This window comes from Condylostylus longicornis, unplaced genomic scaffold (assembly GCF_029603195.1).
Source record: "Condylostylus longicornis isolate FDR11 unplaced genomic scaffold, ASM2960319v2 ptg000116l, whole genome shotgun sequence".
Classification (NCBI taxonomy): domain Eukaryota; kingdom Metazoa; phylum Arthropoda; class Insecta; order Diptera; family Dolichopodidae; genus Condylostylus; species Condylostylus longicornis.
This window is the reverse complement of record NW_026578084.1, coordinates 495,336-522,898: the sequence shown is the minus strand read 5'-3', so window position 1 is coordinate 522,898 and position 27,563 is coordinate 495,336. Positions and strand designations below refer to the sequence as shown.

Here is a 27,563-nt window from a genome sequence, read left to right as displayed (position 1 = left end):
TATTTGCTGTTGTTTATTGGCTGTAATATTTTCTTTGTTTTTTCTTTTTCCTGTTTTTTGGATAAAATCGAGTAAAATAAATAAATGTTGCTTTAATTTTTATGTTAAACTTTGTAAAAAATGTTTACAAAAAAATGAAAATTCAGAAAATTAAATTTTCTACTTGAAGCAATACAAAAAAAAGAAGTAAAGAAAATTGTAGGTATCAATTTTTAAGAAATAACAAAAGCATAAAATTTTAAAAATTTTGAAATCTTATATATAATTTCGAAAATCAGTTTTTTTGTTTTTTAAATATAAGAATATGTAGGTATTGTTAATTTTTTTCAAATATGAATTACATACAAAAAATAATAGAGCACACTACTTAGGAATAAAAAAGAAAAGAAGACATATCATGTCATGAGTTTCTGAAAAAAAGTGGACATTACTAGAAATGTCAAGATGAAAAAGGATTTTTGTTTTTGAATTTTTATAAAATCTAAAAGGAAGAATTAAAATTCAAATATATATATTACAAAATATTTAAAAAATTAATAAATTAAATTTATTTCAAAAAAAGAAGAAAAAAAGAACAAAATTAGCGAGAAAATAAAAGTATTTTTACCTACATACCTACATTACATCAAAAAAAAAAAAAAACAAACCAAAATTAATTGCCGGAGAAAGAATAGAAGGAACAGGAGAGGCAGAAGCAAAAAAAACTAGTCCAAAAAGGTTTTGTAAGTAGCGAAAAATATAAACTATTTTATCGTCCAATTTTTCCATAAAATTTCTAAAAGCTTATTCTAATTTAATAAGTTTTTTGTGCAAAATTTCTAATAAGAATTTTTAAAATCATAAAGTTTTCTATCTAATATTGATGACGAATCTTCCCTTTTCCAATATACATATCTACATACATAACTTATTGTATAGATAGATATGTAGCGTATGTACTGTACGTACACAGTCGCAATATTTATAGATATGATATTGATATTTAAAATTATTTTAAAAGAAAATACTTAAATTATTCATATTTTTCTTATAAACAATAATATACGTACGTACATATATATAGAGAATGATTAATATCTTTAAAAATCCGTCATAATATGATTAACAAATTTATTTATCACACATAGTAAAAATTTGGGAGGTGAAGAATATGTGAGGATCTTACCATGTTCGTTAAAAAATAAAAAATTTATAATATTATATGGTAGGTATAGGTGTATGTACTTACATAGAAAACAAGAAAAAAGATATTGATTGAGTTTTACATCAGAATAAGAATTGTATATCATAACATTATGTATGGTATTTTAAATCCACCACCAACACTCATTTTAGTAAAATGGGGTCTAAATTTGTACATATATTTTTTTTTATATTTGAGCAATAGAAAATCCTAGAAAAAAACAAATTATTATGTATGCCTGCATACATATATACATGTACTTTCATATTATGTATTGAAATAAAGTGTACTATATTAAAATAAAGTGTATCTATGATAACCTATATTTGAATATTTTGAGCCAGAAATCAATTCGAAATAATTTTAACCGTTTACACAGTCACTTATTTTCATGAAACAATTTACTCACACTAGGGTTCAATGTGTAATATCTTAGAATAATTAAAAAAAAATTTTTTGCTAATTTAAGTTTTTTTTTATTATTTTAATAATCTTTGTTTAATTTAGTTTAAAAAATTTTGCATTTGAAAAACTTAAATCATATACTTTTTTGCTTAAATCTAGGTTTCTTTAAAAAAATTAAGTCTAGCCTGCAATACCAACCCTATTTCTTTTTGAAAGCAATTATTTAATTCATAATTTATCGAAACCAATAGGTGCTCTATAATGTAAATTTCAAATGGTCGGAAAGCACAGTTTGCACGTGAAGGAAGTTTTCTTAATGTTTTTCGTTGGACAAAAAATTTTTATTTTTCTTTATAAGATGCTCGAATTATTTACAATAACTTTAAAAGAGAAACCAATAAATTCTGTTGGAGTCTACCAGACCCCATTGTGAATATCCCGGGTTAAAATGAAGAAAATTTTAAATAAAAAATATTTTGTTAAAATTTCTAAATAATGGACTTGTTTTTTTTAATAAATTGAAAATTGTTTTCAACACAAATATAACATCGTTTTGATTTTTGAAAATATTTGTCCAAATAGCACAATTGCTAGGAATTGCAATTCCGAAATTAACGTTTAAGTTTGTAATTGTTTTCTCGATCTGACAAATTACCACTGAATTGCACTTCCATTTACCACTGAGTTTTCTATCGAATTGTTGAATTAAGTTGCGTTATAGTTTTGATATTTCGTAGATATATAAATTCTAATTATTTTTTTTTTCTTGTTTTACTTTCAGGCCAGTTTTCATATATGCACCCTAGATAACAAGAAAACAATTTTAAAATTCAATAATTCTATAAGCAGGATTAAAAGCAAAATTTGTAAATTTTTCGCGAATCTTTGAGGATTTCGTAACATATGATATGAAATATTAAATATCAAATATAAAGCGAGAGAAAAGGAACAGGTTTAAATCTTCAAGAAACAAGAAAACATAAAGAAAGGATTAAATTTAAAAAAAGGAGGAAGGAAAAAACAACAAATTAACAACAACCCAATAATTTTCTTTTATTCAATACCATATAAAAATATGCACATATGTATATGTTCAAAATTATGCTAGAATTTACCAAAAATATTAAGAAAATAATTAAAAAACAAGGGTGGATAAATACAAATAGCTAATAAAGAGCAAAAATAAAGCATTAATAAATAATAATAAAAAACAAAGGCAATTAAAAGTTAATTTTTTTTCGTTCTTTTTTTGGGTTTTTTTTTGTTTCGATTCAATTGTTCGTTTATTTAGTCTTTTTTTTTAATTATGAGTTCATTATTTTATTTTTTATGCGGATTTGCGATATTTTTCTTAATATTTTGGTCTGGTAAATGGGTTGTTCACATTTTAGCTATAAGTTATGGGTAAGCTTCTCATTGAATATTTTTATTTTAAATTTAATTTTTTCCATTTTGATTAAATTTATAAAGAAAATATAAACTACATAGAAAAGTTAGTAATTTACCGCGAGATACACCGTTACCCTCAGTATCGATATTAAAACCCTTAATGGGAGTTGATCCAAATCTCTCACATAATTTGGAAACATTTTTTACCATGAATTATCCAATTGTAAGTAAAAAATTTTAAATTTTATTAATTAGGGTCTTGTAATAAATTAATGTAATATATTTAAATACTTTTTTTAAATTTCAGTATGAATTATTATTTTGTGTTGAAGATAAAAATGATCCAGCTGTTGAAATTGTTCAACAATTAAGAGAAAAATATCCATATATCGAATCATCATTATTTTTAGGTGGTTCAAATGTTGGTGTCAACCCAAAAATAAATAATATGCATCCAGGCTATCAAGCTGCCAAATATGAATTAATTATGATATCAGATAGCGGAATTAAAAGTAAGTTGGTAAAATATTATATTTGCCTAAGCAACTACCCATAATTGGACAGCAATTTCTTTTTGGAACTGTAATTTATCAAGATTTCGTTTTTTTTGATTTTTTCAGTGAAAGAAGATACATTATTAGATATGGTTGAAAATATGACTGAAAAAGTAGGTTTAGTTCATCAAATGCCTTTTACGTGTGATCGTGACGGTTTTGCTGCTACATTTGAAAAAGTAATCAATTACACAAAATTTTTAAAAACCATATACATATTAATTTTTTTTTGTTCTTCGTTTACCGACATGTTCTTTTTCCCAGATTTTTTTCGGAACCATACAATCTCGAATATATTTGTGTGCTGATTTATTAGGTATAAATTGCCATACTGGTATGTCATGTTTAATGAGGAAACCAGTTATAGATAAATTAGGTGGTTTATCAAAATTTGGTTGCTATTTAGCTGAAGATTTTTTTCTTGCAAAATCATTAACAGAAAGTGGTTGGAAAATGAGAATAAGTAGTCAACCAGCATGGCAAAATTCTGGTATTTGTGATTTACAAAATTTTCAAGCACGTTTATGTAGATGGGCGAAGTTACGTGTAGCAATGATGCCAACAACAATACTATTAGAACCATTATCAGAATGTCTGGTAGTTGGAGCATTTGCATCATGGTCTGTCGGCCTATTATTTTGTTGGGATCCACTTGTGTTTTATTTAATTCATATTTTAATGTGGTTTCTTTCTGATTGGATATTATTATCAATAGTTCAGGTATGAAAACTTATTATTTTGTATAATAATTTATTACAATGAAAACAAAATTCTATTTTAGAACGGAACATTATCTTTTAATAAATTTGAATTTGTTGTTGGTTGGATATTTCGGGAAATAAGCGGCCCATATTTATTTTTTAATGCACTATATGATCCAGCAATAAGATGGAGAACACGTTTATATAAACTTCAATGGGGTGGAATCGCATATGAATTACAAGAAAATAAAACTAATGAAACAACATCGTCACCAAATAATAAGATATCTTTTGATAACGATTTGAGCCGAACAAATCAGAAAAATCTGGCAACAAATGATCCTGATAATTATAAAAAATCGTTCAACAATTCCTATAATCGTCAACAACAACAACAGCAACAACAACATCAGCAACTTCAACTGCTACAACAAGAGGGAGAACATGAAAAGCAACCGTTTTTAATCAACCAACTAGAAAAACAACAACAACAAAATAATTGTGGAGAGCAACAAATACACCTTGAAACAAACGAAATAATTGAAAAACAATCTAATATTATATCATCAACTCCAGTAAAACAATTACAACAACACCAGCAACAACAACAGCAATATCTATTACATGAATATCAGCAAATCAAAACACAGCAGCAACAGTATTCACATAATAATAAACGATCACAGGACTATCAACATCAAATAAATCAAATCACAGCTAATTTAAAAAATGATTTGGCATTTAGTTTTTGTAAAATAAAAAATAATAACAATATTTATAAGGATCCTTTTTACAGAGAAGGAATTATAACTAATAGTTTAATAAAGCCAACCATTAATGATAGTAGCAACAGCATTAATAATTGTATTAATAATGTTAACTGTAACAATTGCAAATATGATAGTAATTTTAAAAATAATAATATCATAAATACTTATGATAATAAAATTGAAAATAGTTTTCGTTTAAACAATAACGAAAATTATAATATAATAATTAACAATAGTTCTTATAATAATAATAATAATAGTAATAATAATAATAACAAAAATTCAAATATTAATATTAATAATGGTAATATGACAAATGATAGAACTATCAATAATTTTCATTGTTTAAAAAATTTTAACAGTATTGATGGTAAAATCTTTATAAGTAATAGCTATAAAATTGAGAAAAGTGATAATAATATAATTGAAAATAGTCATAATACAAAAAGTGATAGTAATAGCAATAATAGTAAAAATAAAAATAATAGTAATAATGTTGATGTCAATATTAATAACGATAGTATTATTAATAATAACAATAATGATAATAATAATATTGTTAATAATCATAATAATCATAATGTAATTACTAATAAATTAAATGAAAAAAAATATACTAGTAGCATTAAAAATGATAATGATAAGTTTAACAGTAGTAATGATACAAATAATAGAGGTAGTGAAAGCTTAAATTATTTATAAAAATTAAAAATAAACAAATTTTTTTATTATATAATTGAACATTTAAGCCAATTTTCGTATAGTTAAATTTCTGTATTCTAGTATCCGTTGCATCTCGTTATTGTAGAAATCAAGACATTCTTAAATGTTTAAATCACAGAATTATTTTGTGGTAAAAAAATATAGTATCTTAGTATATAGAGAATACGAAATAAAAGTAAATAATCGATAATGAAAAGAAAAAATACACTAGAAAACAGGTTATGCAATAATTACACTTCATATTTTTATAAAAAAAAAAATAATTTAACTAATACACGGCGTTTATTGTTTCATTGATTTAATTGTTTTGATTATTTGAATTAAAAATGATTTTTTTGTTAAAAAATTAAGTATGTATATCAGAAGTGTAATTTTTTTTTAATCCAATTTAAAAAGGTTTAAAGAAACTTTTAACATTTAAAGAAAATTGCTTTATGTTTTGAAAAGAGTAATATTTTGTAATATTATTAAAAGATTATTTCATTTAAAATAAATAATCATAGCTCTAGCTCTTACAACTTTTTAATGTATCAATGTACACTAAGTATAATATATAATATACACACAATATAAACTTAATCTACCCAACTTCATATTAATCTTGTGAATTTAGTCACATCGGTTTAAGAATTCAGATGCTGTACGCAGACGTTTTTTGCTTCTTTTTCATATAAAATTTTTTTTTTTTTGTCTTTTGTTGTTTTTTCTTTTGCAAAATGAAATGTTATATTTTGAAATACTAAATACTATAAAAATTATTAAAAAAAAAATTTTAATTTTTAAACAATATAGCAGATTTCGTGCGCTCTTGATTTGCTATTAAAAAATACATAGATGTATGTATTTTTTAATAGGAAATCTTCAACGGATTCTAGAATACATCTTTAGAAATATATCAAATTCACAAAACAAAAAGAAAATTTACTCCCAAACAATTTTTTAAAGCTCAAAAATAAAAATTTTTTTTAGGTATATATGAAATAAAAAAATAAATCGTTTGTAATTAATATTTTAAAATAATTTCCCAGTTAAAAGAAAGGATTCCTAATTTTTTCATTTAAATTTTTTTTTATTATATTTCGTTAGAAAATTCATATTCTTAATAGATAATTAAGATAATTTTGATTTAATTGAAATATCGACAAATTTTATTTTACTTTATTTAGAATGATTACTAATGCTCAATTAGAAACGCTGATTATGAAAATTTTTTTTTTTTTTGTATGGGCGATTTTTTATATCGTCAAAACAATATCAATTTTTTTTATTATCTAAAAATTTTTTTTTAAATATTACTCAAAGCTTACTATTATGCTTAAATTTTTTTTTTTAAATTAGTTATTAAAATATAATCTTAAATTTAACTTTAATTCACGTTGAATAATTTACAGTGCAGGGTTTGTTTTAATTTTTAATTGAATTGAAAAAAATTTTTTTCACTTAGTTTACTTATTCTTTTCCAAAATTCGGAATATATGGCAGAATCACGCTATATGAAATGTCTTGAGGCAGGGGACCAAATCCATGTAAAGTAAATTTTGTAAAATATTTTTACAAATGAATTTATTTATTTTCCACGTTATTTTAATTAATTTGATGAAACTTTATAAAATTTAAATAGTTTTTTTTTTTTTTTTTAATTTTGGTTCAGTTTTACAGTTTTAATTTTTGTTTTAATTTTTTACCAAATAAATGTAATAAATGAAATAAATGTAATACAAAATAAAATTAATTCAAAGAGATTATAAACATAATATGTATAGAAACTTACCTTCAGCACTAGAAGTGCTCGCAAAAAACATTTCTTCTTTCAATTCTTTCGTCAATAATAAAAAAGCTATTAGCTTTCAATTAGAATATAATTTATAAAAAAAAAAAAATGGCAAAATATTGATAATATATAACAGTTTTTTATATTAAAACACTGAATGAATAGATTTCTTCTTATTGTTTCTTATGTTATTTTATTATAACTTTATAAATTATATTGCCATACAAAACAGAAAAATGTATAAAGATTATATTTTAATTTTATATAAGCCATTGTATAATAGAATGTGTTAAATTAACTAATATTGTATCGAAAAACAAAATTGAAATTCTACAAATTTTTGTACATTACACTTAATTTTTATTATATTTTTCACTAAGGGAAATAATATTTATCTATTCTTTTCTGAAATTGGTACTACGTGCAACTTTAAATTTTATTTAAAATAAAAAACAATAGAATTGCTTTTACATTTTGTTGTCTATGAATATTTCACTTAGTAAAATTTTTAAAATTTATAAAATTTTCATTGTCCATCAAAAAATACCTTATATTTTATATTTCATCAATACTTATTTTATTTAGTTTTAAATGAGAAACAAAAAAATAAAACCAAAATTACTATAAAACTGATGAAGAAATTAATATTGAACTTTTGTTCGATATAAATATCTTAAAATGCTTAACTTTAGTTTTTTATATTAACTCTTTTTCTTAATAATCAATTTATTTCAGTTTTTTTTGTACATTTAAATATGTGTATGAATTAGGTTTTCTTTATATAGCTTGATATTTAATTTTAATTGAAATTGAAATTAATTTTTATATTGTTGTAAAAAAGAGAATATTAAATATAAAATAAATAATTTAAAATAAAATAAAAGAAAAGCCTATGCATACCAAAATTTTAATTAATCATTTTTATGCGCAAAATGGCTGTGTACTTCATGATATATAAATCATTTAATGAAATAAAAGTAATTATTTTTTTCGTTTTTTAATATTATTTTTTTTTGTTATAAAATTATTATTATTATTTTGTGTTATTTTCTTAATTTGTAAATTAAAATAAGCATAATTAAATGATCCCGTTATAATCACTAGTTATTGATACTGTAACAATTAAAATTCATAAAATTGGATATCATATTCTAAAAATTGTTTCCCGTCATTAAATAAAAAAAGGGTTCTCTTCATTAATGATCAGTAGTAAAAGGGGTTCTCTTCATTATTGATCAGTATTTTAAGATTTTAAGTACTTTTGCAAAATCACAACCAATAATCTATAATTTTATAATTTAGACAGATGTATAATAGAAATTTTCGAAATTTCCGGTTCCGGTTGTATAACAGAAATCGTATAACCCGCATAAAAGAAACTTCTTTTTGAAATTCATTTCGTTTCTTATAAGCGAAAGTTTTTTTTAACAGGTTCTCTTTTAAGGGAAACTTTTTTTCTTACAAGGCGGTTTCCTGAAAAAAAAAATTAACACGCAAATTTTTGTTTTTATCATTTAAAGATATACTATTAATTTAAACTGTTTATGAATTTTATTTCATTTTATTTTAATTCCGTTTTTATTCTATGTTGTGTTAACATTTTGGTCATTTACAATTGCCGCTTTTCTTGTAAAAAGTAAAAAGGTAAGAGGGTTTCTTGTAAAAAGTAAAAAGGTATTGAAATTTATGTAAAATGACAAGCGCATGAAAAAGTGTTTACTTAAAACGGTGGTTTGTTTTATGACGGGTTCTTAAAAGCTGGTTATACTGTATATTAATTCTCCAAACTTATACAACAAAATTTGATGATATTTGATCAACTTTCATGAATGTCTGATTCACAAAAGGTCTGAAAATAAATATTGATAAGAATTTTAATTATCAAAAGAATGTGTGCATGGAATACATGTTTAGTATAACTGTACATTTTTATTATTCATTTCCGCTTATATTTTGTACATATGCCGAAATTAAGATTGTTAGATAGAACCCTAATATATCAAACTGACTAATTGTTAATATAAAAATCGTATTTATTATTATTAAAACAAACATTTAGATAATGTTTTGAATTTTTATTGTATTTATGTAAGAATTGTGTATTTTAATTTAAAAGTGAAAAGTTTTTCTTTAAATCCAGCTTGAACAGAATAATTTTTTATTTGAATTGTTTTCGTTTCTGAAAACTAGCTAAAAATATTAAAGATGCATTTTTGAAAAGTGTTATTACTCATTACATTTCAAATCCTTTGGGCTATTTAAATTTTGAATTGAACCGATTTTTAATATACTTAACTAAAAGTACTTAATATACTTCAAAGTAAGTTACTGTATTGTTGTATTAAAACACAATATAGCAATTGCAATTCATAAGCTTGAATTTGTATTAATAACCAACCGTATTTACTACAACTTCGAACTCAACTGGCTTATTATGTAAAATAACGAACCTCGCAAATTTGTGTAAGTTGATTTGCGATTCGGAATTGGTTTGAGAGTATTGGTAAATTCTTAAACGTCAAATTTTACAAAATCTGAGTTATCTGAGTTTACGAATACTTTACTGCGTTTTTACTTCCATTCAAAGTTTAAATTCTTAAACGTTTAAAAAAGTCAATTAAGCGTCAAAATTGTAGATTTTTTGAAATGCAGTAAATAAATTTGATGTATTGAGTGACTATCATTACGTTAAAAGTAATATAAAAAATATTTTTATAGTTAATTTTTAATATGTAAGTATAAAATTATTTTAAATCTAAAAAAAAATTTTTTTTTGTTTTGACGTTTACGGATGATCAAAATTCAAAGTCAATTACGGGTAAAAAGTTTACTAGATTTCTGTCCGTAAAAGTTTTAGTTTCAGACAGTTTGCAGACTAAAATCAAAATTTTGACGTTAAAGAATTTGCGGTATGTAACAAAATGGCATCGCAGAAAAACTTAAACTGGTTTCATTTTCTAAAATTTTTTACTCATATTATTATTATTGTTAATTTTTTAAAAAATGATGGATTGCAAAAGATTTTTAGCAGGGGTTTTAAGATTTAAATATTGCTTTTGCTCAGCAAAACATTTTACTTCTTATAACCGAAGTTCGTAAGACAATAGAAAAAATCTGATGTGATCAGCACATAACCGACCGCAATGTATATTGTCTAGATTAGCAAAAGTATTCCAGAAGATTATAAAAATGCGTTTTAAACACTTCTTTAAAATTTACATACCTAGAAAAATGTGAATTAAGCTCTTAGTAGATTTATTGTTTTAACATCTCGAATTTAAATATTAAATTTCAATGAAATCGTTAATTATTTCGCCTTATATAGGCAAAAATGTATATTTGGCTCGTAGCAAACGTCCAGTTGCTGACACCTGATTTTTTCCTAAAGTTAGGTGGTTTCTTGTACGGTCGAATGAAGGTTATATATGAAATTTAAACAGATCCGTTCAATATTTTCTTCAAAATGATCAAATATGTAAATAAAACAGGCCCGTTAAAAAGTCCAGTTTCTGAGGCCTGAAATATCCCAAAAGTTAATCAATCCGTGCCATGGCCAACTAAACTCACATATACAATTTCATCAAAATCGGTTCAGTTAAGATACTTGAGATTCACGCGCGCACACACAAATTGGTGCCATCACATAATCTGTATACACAATACGGTTGATAAAACAGATAAGCCACATAAAAACAAAACTGGAAAGAAGCAATGTCGAGAAAAGAGAAGCGAAACAAATTTGGAAAAATGCATCAATGTTACCATTATCTTAAACCGGGATGGTTTGGTATTTTATTTTGACCTGTAATTATAATTATTAATTACAAAAATTTAAATAAATACACTTTTTATTATTATTATTATAAAAATATTAATTTAATTAATTACAAAAATTTAAAAAAATACAGAATTTGAAATGCAAGTTTTTTTTTAAATTTAATAAAGCTAAATAAATATAACTTTACTTTTATTTTTTCGAAAACTTAGACTTCCGTAATGAGTTTCGTAAACAATGCAAGTAAATGAAATTAAACCAATAAAAAATTAATGAAATCGGTAAAAGTTGTCAAGTTCTGGTATTCTTCGTGATAAAGAGAAATAGGCCGGCATTCTTCCGTTATATATTTTGCTGATGTAATCAGAGTTCCATTTTACATATCCTCGGCTGAGTCTAGATTTTTCGGAGAAATTTAATTTTTTTGAAGTTGATCATTTTTGTCATTGCTCTATATGAGCTTGATAATACTTACTGACTTCTATGAAAATGGACCACATAAGAAATGAAATTTAATTTCAGTAAAATTGTATTGAAATCCTAACGGTGGAACAAATTATTAGAAAAAGAAATTATATAGAACAATAATTTTGTGAAGTTTATGAGAATTCTTTATAAATAAAAGTGGTAAACAGTTCAAATTCAACTGAATCAAAGCTCAATTTAAATTTTAACCTAGTTCAAGGTTAAGCTTATGCGTAAAGGTCGTAGTTTGGTCTAGTTAGAAACTTCAATTAAACTTGGATTGAGTTGAATTTGAGCTTTTTACATCTCTGAATAAAAATAATGAAACAAAATAAATATTTTTTTTATTATTTCTTTTTCAATTAAATAATTTGTTCACTGTTATTCAAAATTAAATAGCTTATGCGAAATATGAAAAATTCGCTTTTTAATTCTATCTATTCGCTCACGTTCTCAATATTACATAGTATTTCGTGGTATATTACAGTTATATATTATTATTTTACCTGTATTTAGGATTTTTCTGAACAAAAACTACACTTTTCGTCATTTGGGAAAGAACAAGCTAAAACAAACGAATATAAGGAATATAATTATTCAAAGCTCCGAATTTTAGATATGCAACTGAATTTTATAACGATAAAATTACAAACAAATGATCAGATAAAAAGGTTCAAAAATTTGTTCTTAAAATTTGTTGTTGGAGCTGTGTGGCAGCTACCCAAATCCGTCAAGCTATTCTAACAAAACTTAAGGGGTATTGTTTGTCCTTAAATTGGACAAACGACTGCCAATTTTCAAAGTTAGATTCAATCAACTGTGTTCAAAGTTGATTGAAATCAAAGTTAGATTCATACTTTATTATTTTTCCAAATATTTAAAACTTGCTTTTGGAGTTGTATGGCAGCTACCCGAACCAGTGGAGCAATTCTATTAAAATATTTAAAACATATGTTAACTGTAATTCGACACATTTTTATTAAATTTGATATTAATATCTTTATTAGCTTTTGAAATATTTAAAAAAACCTCTCTGAGTTATATGGCAGCTACCCGAATCCGTTGTTCGAATGGGTTCAATTACAATAGGAGCCGTCTTTGGCAGCAAATAAACAATTTGTGAAAGTTTGGTGTCGATTGCGTTATTCGTTTTGAGTTATCGTGCGGTCGGACGGACGGGTGGATATTGCTAAATCGACGCAGAATTTTACGCTGAGCGAAAATAAATGCGTTATGTCCATACCGGAGACGACTCCTTCAAGTGGTTACAAACTCTATACAAAAGTGAATATCACGAAGGTCACGGTATAAAAATATGATAAAAATTTCTTCGCACTTTTTAATACGTTTAAGATTTTTTTTGTAATTTTTTTAATATACTTAATAGCAAATTTTTTTTAACTTTTTATTTTGTTGACATAATGTTACTTGATTAGAAAAAACTACTTTTTAAATTTGCTATTATGTATATTAAAATAATTTGCTACCAATAGTAGTACATGTATTAAAATCAAAAATTTTTATAAAATTGTTTTTTTACCATATTTTTTTTAAATTTTTGGCTGCACACATAGTTCTTATATATTAAAGCAATGGAAAAATAAATTGGAAGAAATTTAAATGCAAAAAAGGTAATACAAAAATTCAAATTTGGGTTTTTTTCTTGAAATTTAAGGTAAAAAAATAAATAAAATACAAAGTTGGTTTTAAAAATTAAAAAGAAATTAAGAAATTTTCATTTAATAAATATGGTTGGTTGGTGCAGCAGGTACACCGCATTCCAATTAGCACAAATGTGCCGTATTGCTACCACTACCCCGTGATCAACAAGCTATTATTAATCGTACGATTTCAGGTGGCCTATCTATTTCAGGTGGAATTTATCTAAATTTCTGATGCTAATTTTTGATATCCCATTCTGCCCCGCCGCACGAGCTCTGCCCCTCGTGACCGGTCTGCCCCGTACACTGTTTATTTTTACTTTGTTGATGGAAACAAAAATCAGTTCCGCTAAGGAAATTTTCATGACTTAGTCAAAGCCAGCTCAACCGCCGTTCATTTCTCGCTATTTTATGATGGACCAAAAGGAGTGTGGCACTAATAAATATATTTTATGGAAAAAATAATTCATGCAATAATTATTTACATAGTTAGTGACATTTTCATATTTAACGTTTAAATAAAGAGTTGCCGTTTCATGTTTAACGTTTAGTTTAAACTAATTCTTTAATTTTTAACAGTAGATTCTATCTTTAACAGTAGAGTCTATTCTTGTTTCTTCTTGCTTTTTCAACAGAATAGAAAAGAACATGTTCAAACACGTATTATTACTTCACTTCTCTACAGGGCTGCCATTCCTATCAGAATTCGTAACTTTTTATTCTACATTTTGGTAAGTTTTTATTTTATTAATATTTTACTATACATAATATGTTCATAAGACTTTGATCAATTTAAGTATAAAAAGAAATTATAAAGAAAAATTTACATAATTTGTATGAAATAATTATTTCGTTTTGTTAATATTTTATAGAGTGAAGATTTGGCCAACAAAGAATTACATAAAGACAGTGCGATCTCGTTGAATGCAGTAAGTAAAACAATAGATTAGTGTGAATTATTTATAAAATATATCGTTATATTTGCGAAACTCAGTTAATTAATAAGGATGTATATGACAATATACTATTTACTTTAGCGAGATAGTATCTACTAGTTAACTAAAATATTAATTAAAATTTGTTAAAAAGGGCATAATTTTTAGTTATTTTATATCCGAAATTGAAAAAATTAATGAAACGTCATTGCAACAATTTCTCAATTTTCAAAAGAATTTTAAATTTGCAAAAATGTTGTTGCGCGCCTTTAAAAATATATTGCAAAAAACAGGTAGAAATCTATTGCGTACTCTTTCCCTTTCCCAAAAATTCCTGTGTATAAAAATTAAAGCAAGAACATATACTGCTTAACTCTTTTAGCTAAGGGAATTTTTTTGTACACAAATCAGTGTGTGATTGCATTAGCGTGATGTAAACGCAGAGCCGAATTACTTATAAAATAGATATACTTTGATATTGAATATAGAACGACTTACAACGGTAATACTTTTTTTTATTTTGAATTGGGTTGCATCAGTGTTGCTATATGATGGGCAATTTCCAATTTTGAGGGAATTTTGAAGCCTTGATGAAGAAATGGGAAAAAGACCAAACTTTGTGAGAAATTTCATTGAAAACTTTTCATTGTCATTAGTTTCTTTATTTTACTTATTTTAATTGTTTTTTATTTTTGACCAAATAAAATTTTGGCTCTTGATTAAAAATAAAAAGTTGTATTAATTATTTTGAAGCTCTTAAACTGAAATGGTGTTATTTATATCATTATTTTAAAAGTACCTGTTTAGGTTATCATAGTTGATTAAGTTATGCATGGAATAAGTAAATGCAACATTTTTGCTTTATTAGATGATTAAATACGTATTCTGTTTAACTACAATACAAAGATGAATGTGTATAATTAAAATATTTCTTAAAGGAAAATTATATGAAAGAGAAATGAGAATTTTTGAGGTAAGAGTAGTAAATATAGCAAGAAAGAGCTGGCAACTCTGAATATTCATGTTATGCTATGATATGATTTGCTAAAACAACAGTTTGTTTTCTGCTTTTAGCGGAGAGAGATCGGTGAAATTTATGTCGGATAATTACGATAGAGATTATTAAAGTGTTTTTTAAGAAAAAAAAAAAGAATAACAAAACGTGTATGTCATTTTATCGATACCGTTTGTTTTTTTTTTTGAATATTACAAATACAAGTGTTTTTTTTTTTTTAATTTAAAAAATTAAAAAAAGAACTAAGTTTAAATGTGTGGTTAATTCTTTTTTATTTTAATTAAATTTTAATTAATTAGGAAAAAAATTTTTACAAAAAAAGGAAAATTCCTTTTTCCATTTAGAAGAAGAAAAAAGCAAAAAAAAAGTGGGGTAAATTTTTGTTTTTTTTTTTTTTTTCCAAAAAGTGGTAAAAATTCAATAAAAAAAAATCCTGTTTTTTGTTATCATTTTCAGTATTTGATTTTATTTTCTTTGATTAAACTTTATTAAGCCAAACCCGCACAATACCAAAACGTTTAAGGCAATTTCAAAGGAGTTTTATTATTTTTCGTTTTTTTTGTTGAATCTTTTTGTTTTTGTATTGATTTTTATTTGTATAATGTCGTTGGTTATGTTCAAAACGCGCTAAGTTGAAAAAAAAAATTAAATTTTGTGAGTAGAATTTTTTAATACTGCATTCTGCTTATTTCGAAACCACATACGTGTAATGAAATTAATCTTAAATTATGGTAAAAACCAGGATTAAATTTTGGCAGGATTTTTATTTAAAAATAATATATATATATATATTATTTTCATATAAAATAATATGCGATTATGAGTTCTACATATGTATATATGTAGAAATTGTTGAATTTCCAAAATAAACAGAGGTTTTGGAAAAAAAAATCCTTGCAGTAAGATTTAAATTTTTCGAGGTAACCTACCTACCTACAAATAATTAAAGTACATATTATAAGTATTACGAGATATTAATTAATTTTTTTTTTAAATATTTGAGTTCAAAATTCAAATACATACCAAGTTACCTAAATATTAACAATAAAATTTTTAAACCATAAAAATTATTAATCGAAATCAAATCAAAAAAATTAAAACCAACAAGTTAGTGTCTAACTAAGTCAAAAATGAATATTGAGCGAAAAAAAAAGTTCCATGAGCTGCTAAAAAATTATTTAAACATTAATAAACTATCTATCTATCTATACTTAAATATTCATTTACTTAAAAAAATACAATTTTCCGGGTTATCGATTTATTTTAACAAATTTTACTAGAATTTATACATACCTATATTTTTTTTTGTAAAATTTGAATTTTTTCGTGTAACAAGTTTTTGTTGGTATCATTTTTATCGCTCGCACAAAACATCGATGAAGAATTTGTTTTTTTTTTTTTTTTGCATTTCCTAAAACTAATGGTATGCCCAAGACAAGCAAAAATTTTTAATTTTACCATCAATTTAAATAATTCTCATTAATAATTAGAGTTTTTTTTAATCGGGAGTAAAAACAAAAATATAGGTAGGTAGGTATCTACCTACACTCCATTTCAACGGTATGTACCTACACATATATTTTGTGGAATTTCAGAAGTCAATAATTTTGGTTCGGTTTTTGAATATTCACATGCAAAAGAGATTTTGTAAGAATGAAAAACTAGCATATGTAGATAGACAAATGTTGCTTTATTAAATTTTGACTGATTAAAAGTAAATTTTACAAATTTCTCACGATTGCCGTCGTGGGAATGATATAAATAGTCTTTAAGTTTACTGTAAATCTAATTAGACAGTCACATGTATCCACACAAACAAACATTTGAATTTCTGAAAATCCTTATTTTCCTCAATTTTTATTTTGCTTCCTTCCTTTCGGCGTGACTTAAAAACAAAAAATGAAAAAGATATAAACAAATGAGATTTTTTTATTAATTTTTTAGTTGTAAAAAAATAAATTCTCTATATGTGGATGTAGTACCTACTTATTTAAAAAAAAATTAAATTAAAATTTTTTCCTTATGTAAGAAGAAAAATATATATTTTAATAAAGTGGGTAGGTACCTTAATTTTGGTTAGGTAGGATCTTCTTAATTCTTAATTGTTAGCCGAAAATGTCATTTTATTTTTGGTTTTCGGACAAAATTTTTTTTTTCAATATTAAAACTTGTTATTATTGTTGTAAATGTAATTGGTTTTAAATTCGGTCTTTTATGCCAAAATTAAAAAAATATTAAATTTTAAGAAATATTATATGTTTCTAATATATGAAGGAGGCAACAGCATTTTAAGGTAATTGAGGACATACATACATAATAGATATATGTAGGTACATATCTCTCACCTTTTTTGTGATTAAGTATTATTCTATTGTTTTCAATTATAAATAAATGTTGGATAAATTTTCGGCTAAATCAAAGTGCTATTTTTCAATTAAATAACATATTATTTCTTTAATCTCGTATTTATCCAGAAAGAGAAAAAAAAAAGAAAAGAGGGAATTGCACAACATGAGTAAATAAAAAGGCTAGGGTACATTATAGAAGGTAAAAAGTTGTAAATAAAACTAAATTTCTGGGTAAATATTACACAAGCGATTCGCAATAAAAAGCGATTATAAAAATAATATTTTGATTCCAAAAGTTTTTGGAAATCAAAATGTAAAAATATGCAGGATGTCATTGGCACTGGTTTTTAAATTTTGGTTGGATTTCTTTTCTTTTTTCGCTTTCCTTCACTAGTTTTGAGACGTCAACGTTGATGTCTTTGAAAAGTACTCAATTTTTTAAATTAATTGAATATAATTATTGAGTTTACGTACTGCGTACTCTATAAGTTTTTTAACAATCATTTTACAAGTGATTGAAATATTATAGGCGTTTATTATATTTAATAGGCGTGTTCATTGGTTGCTAGAATTAAAATTTTTCAATAAGTATTTTTTAACTTTTGTTATTACATTTCACACCCTTTTTCCTATTTGAAACTCCTTTTTCTACGTCTGATTGAATTTTTATAGGCCAGAAAGTGTATTTCGCTTTACATTTAATTAACTTACATTGAGTAACTTGAAGATCTCATCAGTTTTAAATGATGTATCGTATTTGTTTCTGTCATATATTTGGAAGTGGTTTCAAAATTGCAGAAAATAATTGCGGTGTTATTAAACAGTTTAGCTTATGAATGTTGCAATTACTGAATTATGTAGCAATAAAGTAGAGTATTGTAATGTAGTTTTGAAGGCGTGATTATAGGTATATCAAAATAATTTTGGTTTGCAATTAATTTTGCTTGTTTTGAGCAGATTTTAGGTTATTACCATACATTATTGCAAACATGATATCTAATGCTTACTTGTTTTGTTCTTATAGTAAAAATTTTGATAGATTAGTAGATTTTACTTTTCTAATAAAATATAAGTAGTCATAATATAAATGTATAATCTCTTGGCGCCTGAGTTGATCTAAACTCTAAAAACAGGTTGCACCCAAACATTGAGATTCAATAAAAATTGTCGTTTTTGTTTTCAATTTACTTTGAAGATATTTTTTAAAATGTTTAAAATATTTGATTGAAAGTGTTAAACAATTGTACAAAAACAAAACGAGCAAAATTAACAACAATACTTTATTCTTTTATTCAATTTTATTTAAGTTTTGCTATTTTTTATTTTCTTTGAAATTTGTGGAAAATCATTGTTTTCAATATTTTCTTTTCTATTTTATTTTTAGTATATTGTTTATGAATTCTTGTTTGCAAATAAAATAGAAAATTAATACATACAAAAACATCAAAGCACAATACTTTTAGCAATAGAAAAATTGAAAAAAAAATAACCATTTTTTTTTTATTAAAAATTTTGAAAAAGGAAAAGCAATTCACAAAAGTAATAATAAAAACAAAAAAAAAATGTAAAAAATAAATATATAAATGTAAATAAATGAAAAAACAATTTAAAGAGTGGTGAATATTGTAAATCCACCTAATAGAAAAAATTTTACTTATTTTACAGTTATTTCGCATTGTTGCCAGGTACTTCTTATTTTATTTATATTTTTCTGTTCTAGATTTTACAAATATTTTATTATTTATTTATATCAATGTAAATTAAATGTAAAATGAAAAAAAGATGTGTGAGTCATTAGTACTCGTAAATTGAAATGACACAGAATAAGACCATTTGATGATTTCTGCCAATGTATTTACTATGATCCTTTTGGGGATTTTTGAGATCTTATTGCGTGATCGATTTTTAAAAAAGTGGCCAAAAGACGGTATCATTTCGAAAGTATACCGAATTGTCATATTTTTGTTAACTTCAAGGACATTCTCGAAATAGTTTTGGAGCCAGTAGGATTTTTTTGATAATGAAAAAGAGTTTTAATGAGGAATTCAATGGACCGCTATATTGCGGTGCGACCATTCTTTGAAGTATATATCGTTTTTTTTTTCATTTTAATTGCGCAAGTAAGTTCCATTTTAAAAGTCAAAGTAAAATTAAAGGTAAAAGAAATATATATATATATATATATAAAAGAAATAAAAGATATATATATATATATATATATATATATATCTAAATGCCAAGATGAATTTGTTTTTTCATTAAAACATTAATAGTTTGAAAAGCAAACAAATATGAACAAATTTTTTAATTAACGTTAATTTTTAATATTTGTATTATTATTTATTAAATATTAAATATTAATGTTAATTATATATACATTTATGTATGTATATACATATGTGTATTCACTTTAATGACTGTCTGAAAAGTGTTAATAAAACTGACACTATTTGACAATTATACATAGATAATATATATACTTCAGTATTTCAACTAAGTTAACAATATTCAATTTCAAAAATAATTTTTTGAAAATTCTCTCGTCCGTCCTTTTGTTATTGAAACAGTCATTTGAGAATGAGAAAGAAAGCTAGAGATTTAAAAATCAACAAAAATGAATACTTTCACTCTACGCAGAACGATATTGAAATATGCCCACTGAAACTGATACAATTACACAATTTCACTATTAAATAAGATTCATATGAAACAAAAATTTTGACATTGAAATTTTGATTAGAGTATAGCAGCATGAAGGAATGAAAAATGGGGATTTAGGGGAAGAGTAAGTGAGTGATAGTGAAGTGGAATGAAAAGAAAGAGTTCGTGGTTCTGTTTAACAATGAAAATTATATTTAATTTATTTTTTTCTCCCTTGTAATAATAAAAAAAATAAAAAATAATATTGAACAAACTTTGGAAAACAAAAACAAATTGGTTCCAATTGTCTAGTTGCGACAGATACGCAAATAACAAAAAAGAAGAAAAAATGGGATAAAAATTTTAAAAATTTTCATTTCATTCAAATATTGAGTTTTCGTAATTCCAATTAATAAATGAAATAGTAATGAAAATAATGATAAGAATTTGAAAACTGCCTTTGTAGTTTTTGTTTTTTTTTTTATTTTTTTGTACCAATATAAAGCGGTCATTGTGACATGTCACATTGAATATGTCCAATTGTTATCGGCATGTTTTACAGTTTTATTTTTAACAAGTTGGCAACATGATTTGCTAGTTGATCTCGATTTTTTAATAGCCGTTTAATATCCGTTCTATATCTAAATTTCATCTTCTCTTTTATCGTGGGATGCTTACTCCATTTCTACCAAAACATTTCGTTGTTTATTCTAAAATTAATTTTGAAATTATTATTATATATTAAAAATATTTTTTTTCTTTCTGTTTTTTTTTAAATATTCAATCAAAATATTTGTTTAGTTTTTACAATAAATAATCCAAGCGCTTTTTTTAATTGAATTTATTCTTTTAATTTTATAAATATTTGTTTTTCAGTTTATTGACTTTAAAAATACCGAGGGAAAAACAACATTATAACTAAAAAAAAGAATAAATTTATTTTTGAAATAATTTTGATTTCTAAATAATTGAAAACTTTAAATATTCAGATTTATTTATATACGTGCTTATATGGTTAAAATAATAATTAAATAGTGGAATTATATATTTTTGTTTATATATAAGTAGTTATAGACACTAAGATCTTGTTAAGTCAACTTTTATAATTCTTAATATTTTCTTATACATTAAAATATAATTCTTTTATTACTCAAAGCCGACAATTTCTTTGATGAATGATTAGCCTATTGTCACTCGTTTTTTTACCTTTGTTATTTGTTTCTCTTCGACTATAAATGAAGTATAACGAATTCAAGTAGTCCTAGATAAGCTGTAGATTTGGAAAAAAGGCTATTCGATAGAGGGCTTAGTCCAGAAAAACTTTAAATTTGATACTTTTGAGGTCCGAAATAGCATTCCAAGTATTTTATCATAAAAATATGAGAATCATTTTTCTCATGTACATAGACGGGCTCAAAAATATTAAAATCAATGAGTTAGATCCCGATAGTATATCTCGTTATTTTACTCGCCAAGTGAGAAGAAACTAAGCAACTATAATATATTTATATAATGTAATTTTCGAGTGAGAAGAATAATTCCGTATTGCGTAACTCGTTTTTTTTCTAAAATGTGTTCAATTTACTGACTTTGTTTTTGAAGGTGAGACGTTCAGTCGATAATTTGAGACAAAATGGCAATATCAAATTGACAAAATAAGTAATTTTATTGGAAAAATGAAATATCTAAAAAAAACGGCGAATTCTGATTTGAAAGTGAGCAAAAAGTCAGTTGAAAAAGCGAGATACATGATTAGATTCTTATTCTCGTTCTCCGATTATACATATTTACCCTTAAACAGGGTGATTTAGTAAAAAGTGCAATATTATATATCATTGTTTAGGGCATTAAAAATGAGCAAAAATTTTTAATAAATTGGAAATATTTGTCAAATCTCAACGATTCTCGAAATACAGGAATTTTAACAAATGTTCACGAAGTTTTTTTTTGTTTGTAATTTCCCTTTCGAAAAACATATCAATCTTCGGAATACCATGCATTCGAACTTTAGAAAAAATCAAATTATTAATAATTCCTGTATTTCGGGCACTCTGGGGATTTGACAAATAGTTCTAAACAAATATTTTACTCATTTTAGATATTGTACTATTCTTATTATTATTCATATTGAACTCCTTACTGATCACCCTGTATGTATTTAAGATTAAAAAATTATACCCTTCTTTCGATTTCTCTTAAAAATAGATAGTCCCATATACTAAATTAATTTAATTAAAATGAATGTTAAACTAACTTTAGGGGGGAAAAGGGGTGGATCTTTGAGCTTATCGTTACCTTCCTTATCAATGAAAGGTTGAATTGCCGTCTTGTTGTGAAAACATTTGTTTAAAATTTCTAAAAAATCAACTAATTCAGAGTTGATTTTTATATTTAATTAAAAAGAAAAAGGAAAATCAGTAATAATAATTTAATTAAATTTTTTTTTCCAAAATATTGAAAGTTGTTTCTTGTGTTAATTTAAATAAAGCAATTTTTAATAGCCCGAAGGAGTACTATTTATTATAAAAAAAAGCATTTTTTTTTTTAATTTTTTGGAAAGGTGCTAAAAAAAGGCAAATGTTAGGATTGCTATGTTTTAGTAAGTTTTGGTAAATTTCAATTTATTTTAGTTGTAATATAAGCATAAAAGTAAACAACTACCGTATAACTAAGCAACTTAGTATTTTTATTTTGTATTCGAAAAAAATTACTTTTGCATCCGATTCGAGAGCTGAAATTCGAAATATATACTTACGTCCTTGGAAATATACATACATATATATCCATTTGCTCTGAATTTTTAAAATTACTTATACTTGTTTAATGCTAATATTTCCTCTATAAGACAGTATTTTGGGATCCGTGGAACTGTGTAGCACATTGACTATATAGTTTTTTATTCATATTCTGCGTACACAGAGAAGATGGGTCTAATTTCATCTTTGCATACTTTCTAATAAATTTAGAATGTTAATATCCTATGTACGCCTAACTCTATTTAATCAACAAGTTTATCCTTTTTTTTATTATCGAATTTCAAATGTTTTATCTAAGAAAATAATTTGTGCAGATAAAAATACTCTTTAAAGTTTTAAATTTTTAATGTCATAAGTCATAATTCATAATATTCCCGATGGATCAGGTATATTACTAATAATTCACATAATTTATTTTCATAACTACTTATAAATATTAAAACGATATTCGCTGAAAGCCACTTTCTTTTTGAATACATACGTGTACACACATACATATTAAGAATAGACAATTCTTTACAACATGTTTGAAAGTTATAGTTGTCATTATAAAATATTAATTTAATAATTTCATATTTAACATATAAAATTCAAGGTTTTTATTCTAAAAATTTTTGAGATTGAAATTGGTTTTTGTTTTGTGTAATTTGTTGACAGTTGTCAATACATGTGTACAAATATACGCCAAACGTAAAATGTATGTAAACATATGTTTAAAGTTTAAGGTAAATGGCATACATTAAAAAAAAACAAAATTTATAAATTCTTTATAGTTTTGTTGCCTATGGGCATGTAAATAAGAAAAAACAAAACCAAAAATCGAACAATTTCGTGTATTTTTTTTTTTTTTTATACATTTTAAGGTTGCAAAAAAAATAAATTTTATAACCTTAATAATTTTATGATTTTAAAATATTTTATATTCAATGTTTTATTGCATATACCACTACTCTTAAGAATAAAATTTTAAAATGTTACTTGGAAATAACAAAATAACTCTTAAGTATTTAAGCCATATTTCTCACGTTACTCAAAAAAATCGGAAAAATATCTTTGGATCAAAAATCAATTTATTCGAAAATTACCAAATTCTATTATCATATTGGGATTAAGTAATATAGTAGCAGTAATTAGTTCAGAGTAATTTATAAGTAAATAACAACGAAAAAATTGTGCCCCTAGTTAGAACTTAAGACAACAAAGGGCTTTTTTATAATTTTTTTTCAGCTTTTATGTAATTTATCCTATACTTTAAAGAAGGTTTATAAAATTTTGTATGCTCTAAAATGTTTAAAACTAAAATGTTCCTTACAGTGTGTTTTGTTTTGTTTCCTACTCCAATATGGGTTTAACATTATGTTAAATACAGGAAATGTATAGGCTCAGAAACACTTATTGGCCCATCTCATGAAGAAGCCTTATCTTTAATCATTCAAAATTCGCGTTATTTATAATCATGTTAAAGTAGATGAAAACGAAATTCAATTAAAATGAAAGCACAGCAAAACTAGCGCAAAAAACACTATATATAAGACAAAATATAAAAAACAGGTTTTTTTTCGTTTTCTTAAAATCCATATAAGTGCATTTTAAATGCATGTGTTCAAATTGCATATATGTGTGTACATATATAAATATACGCGTACACAATTAAAGTTAAAAAATAATAGTAAGTGAATTATAGTTTAAGTTTATTATTATATTAGAGATGGAAAATACTGCGATTGGTTTGTGATTAATTAGATTAAAATCCTACAGGGAAAAGCAACAGCAGGTCGTTAATATGTATTAAGCTTAAGGTAATACGTTCGTAAGTGATCAACGTATTTGGGATACTGATTAGGCTATGTTGATAGGCCTAATAAATAAGACAGGCCAGCATAAATTGAATTTTGTTGTATTAAAAGCCGAAGAACCTTACGTACATTAAAGTGTTTATTTATAAGTGAATACCCAACACTGTTATATAAAATGTACAAAAAAAATTAAAGAATGTCGGCAAAGTGTTTATATTCGATTAAAAGGCAATTAAAAATTTTTTAATGTTATTAAAAAACGAGTAATGGATCCGGTCTATTTTAACAGAGTACAGTATAGTTTTTTCATATAAAATTTTTTAGTTCTCTTATTGATATTTGCGTAAAAAAAAGCGGGCAAAAAGGAATATTGAATAGAATACATAAAAGAATAGAAAAAAAAGCAAAATACTTTAAATGAGTGCAAAAGGTGAATCGAGAAACGTATAAATTTATGTAAAGGAAATGGTAAATAAAAAATGGGAAAAATAAATATTGCTTTTATTTAAAAAAGGAATATTGTTTTTATCAGAATCTGTCTCAGCAAATAGTCGACCACCAAAAAGAGACGGTTTTCTAGGACATCTAGGCGTGTTTAAAAAAATTTTTAAGAAACATCTTTTGGATATTACCCGTCGATTTGATATGCTAATCACGGGTTTCATGTCTCATAACGCTTTCATTTACTTTCACGTGAGCTTATTATATCAATGTAGCACTTTTCCTTTAACAAGTGAAAATGGTGAGCTATGAATTACATTATTAAAATTACTTTCATTCATATAATTTAATATATTTCAAAGATTTCATACATTGAAAATGAACACTGCATGCAATCTTTGAAATAAAACAAAAGAAATTGAAGAGACGTTAACATAAATCCTTGAATTTTAGGGTTAATTGTGGGATAAAAAAATGATTATATTTTTTAATGACATGGTATTTTCAGTTAGCTTTCTGTATTTAAAGAAATTTGAAAAGCTTTCAGTGTTGGAAATATAAGGTACCAAAAACTGAAATTTTTTCAAATTTCAAGCTGAAGGTGAAAAAATTTTTTTCAAACGGAGTTAACTATTTATTAGTGTCTAAAAGTTGCTAAAATTTCGGATTTTTTACAACCTGAGGTCTAGAAGAAACACGATATCAAAAATTTGGAAAAAACGGATTTTAGAGGGCCATAACTTTTAGACGGGGGAGATAGGTAACGGAAATAAGTTTCTATTAAAGAGCTATGTATATATAAATATAAGTTTTGTAAATATGTCCACGGACGGGCGGGCGGACAGAGTTAAACTAACAAGCACTTTTTAAAATTTTTTTTGGAAAAGTGCTAAAAACCTAGCAATTTTATTCAGAAATTTATCATTTTTATCTTAATTAGGAAAAGTTTAACAATTGCAACTTCGTCTTTGTCAATTTTTGCTTAATTATATATCCATTTTTTTTGTTGTAGAATTTTATTTAAATTATTTGCATTGTATATTTGGTATGTACACATCTTAGTTGAATTCATATTAACCCTGGTATGACTATTGGGACTTATTATTATAGGATACATATCTTATAAAAAATTTGTTGTTGTGTTTTTTTAATTAAACCTCTTATATGTACAACTAAAATTTTGTGAACATACCAGATAAGCCGCCCTTCCCTGCAGGAAAGGCTGGAAAAACAAGGAAGAGAAGTAACTATAAAATAATATAAACTTTATGACTATGAATTATACAGTCTCCACAAACTGGTGGAGTTGCATGCTATATTAAAAAATGTTTTAAGAAAATGATAAAAATGAACTTTGGATATTACTGTTAAAAAGGAAAATACGGAAACAAGAATTTACTGTAATAAATATATTTTTTAACTGGTCAGAAAATGATATAAATAGCAAAAAGTTCGATATTTTTTGCGGCGATTTTAATATAAACATGCTGCAAATACTCATACAGTCTGATTTAGTAATGCAGTTTTTTGGTTGATAGCAGCTTTAAACAGTTAGTTAATTTTCAAACACGTATTTCTGCTTCTTCAGCCTATTCACTGCAAAATAAGAAAATTTTAACAAGATTTGAAAGCTTAAACAAAACTTACTTTAATAACCCTTCAATATCTGAATCTGCCATTTTGAAATTTAAAATTTTCTTGAATTTAAAAAAAAAGAAATTCATGACGCAGCGACAAAATTTATACTAGAGATCTGGGCTACATTTTTAACATTTCTGTATTGCAGATTAAATTTCCAAACGCACTTAATTGCAGCCAGTAGCTTCCGAACGATCTAGTGCATGTAGCGTGAATTTTCGAACGTACTACGAGCTAGAACTATTCTACAACTAAATAAACGAAAACCCCCTATTCCTTTAATGTTTTATGATGATGAAATTAGAACGGAATTATGGCATCATTTTTCGTTTAGTGCGGTAACATCAGCTGATTTGAAAAACGTAATATGGGCACTTCAGTGAAAAAAAGAAATGTACGGTTTGTCATCTAAAATATTTATAATAATAAATAATCTTAACTTCATCGAAAATTTAGTCATTAGTATAGTAGACAAAAGTTTTACAGAAACAGTGTTTCCGACGAACTGAAAAATGACATTGGTGATTCCTATAGAAAAGGTTAAAATTCTGAAATATCCCATTAATATGCTACCTTGCTATGAAAAAATTCTAGAAA

General features: G+C 24.6%; 2 protein-coding genes across 3 annotated transcripts in view; both read left to right on the top strand.

Annotated features, from left to right (window-relative positions):
• On the top strand, positions 1-27,119 carry LOC129614714 (ceramide glucosyltransferase). The gene is made up of 10 exons (XM_055529553.1): positions 1-198; positions 372-722; positions 2,370-2,992; positions 3,059-3,200; positions 3,285-3,489; positions 3,598-3,710; positions 3,796-4,251; positions 4,313-5,310; positions 5,365-5,522; positions 27,115-27,119. Exons 3-10 carry the CDS (start codon positions 2,895-2,897, stop codon positions 27,117-27,119), a joined length of 2,175 nt encoding a protein of 724 aa, XP_055385528.1. The 5' UTR covers positions 1-198; positions 372-722; positions 2,370-2,894.
• Positions 15,407-27,563, top strand: part of LOC129614681 (calcium/calmodulin-dependent protein kinase type 1) — a 40,846-nt gene continuing 28,689 nt past the window's right edge. For both annotated transcript variants that reach the window (XM_055529483.1, XM_055529482.1), the window contains exon 1: positions 15,407-15,719. The gene's annotated coding sequence lies outside the window, so the exon portion shown is untranslated. The remainder of the gene's footprint in view (positions 15,720-27,563) is intronic.

Coding starts and splice junctions, on each gene's coding strand:
- LOC129614714 (XM_055529553.1), top strand. CDS start 2,895: ATGAGTTCATTATTTTATTTTTTATGCGGATTTGCGATATTTTTCTTA. Junction 3,711..3,795: donor TTGCTGCTACATTTGAAAAA/GTAATCAATTAC, acceptor TCTTTTTCCCAG/ATTTTTTTCGGAACCATACA. Junction 4,252..4,312: donor TATTATTATCAATAGTTCAG/GTATGAAAACTT, acceptor ATTCTATTTTAG/AACGGAACATTATCTTTTAA.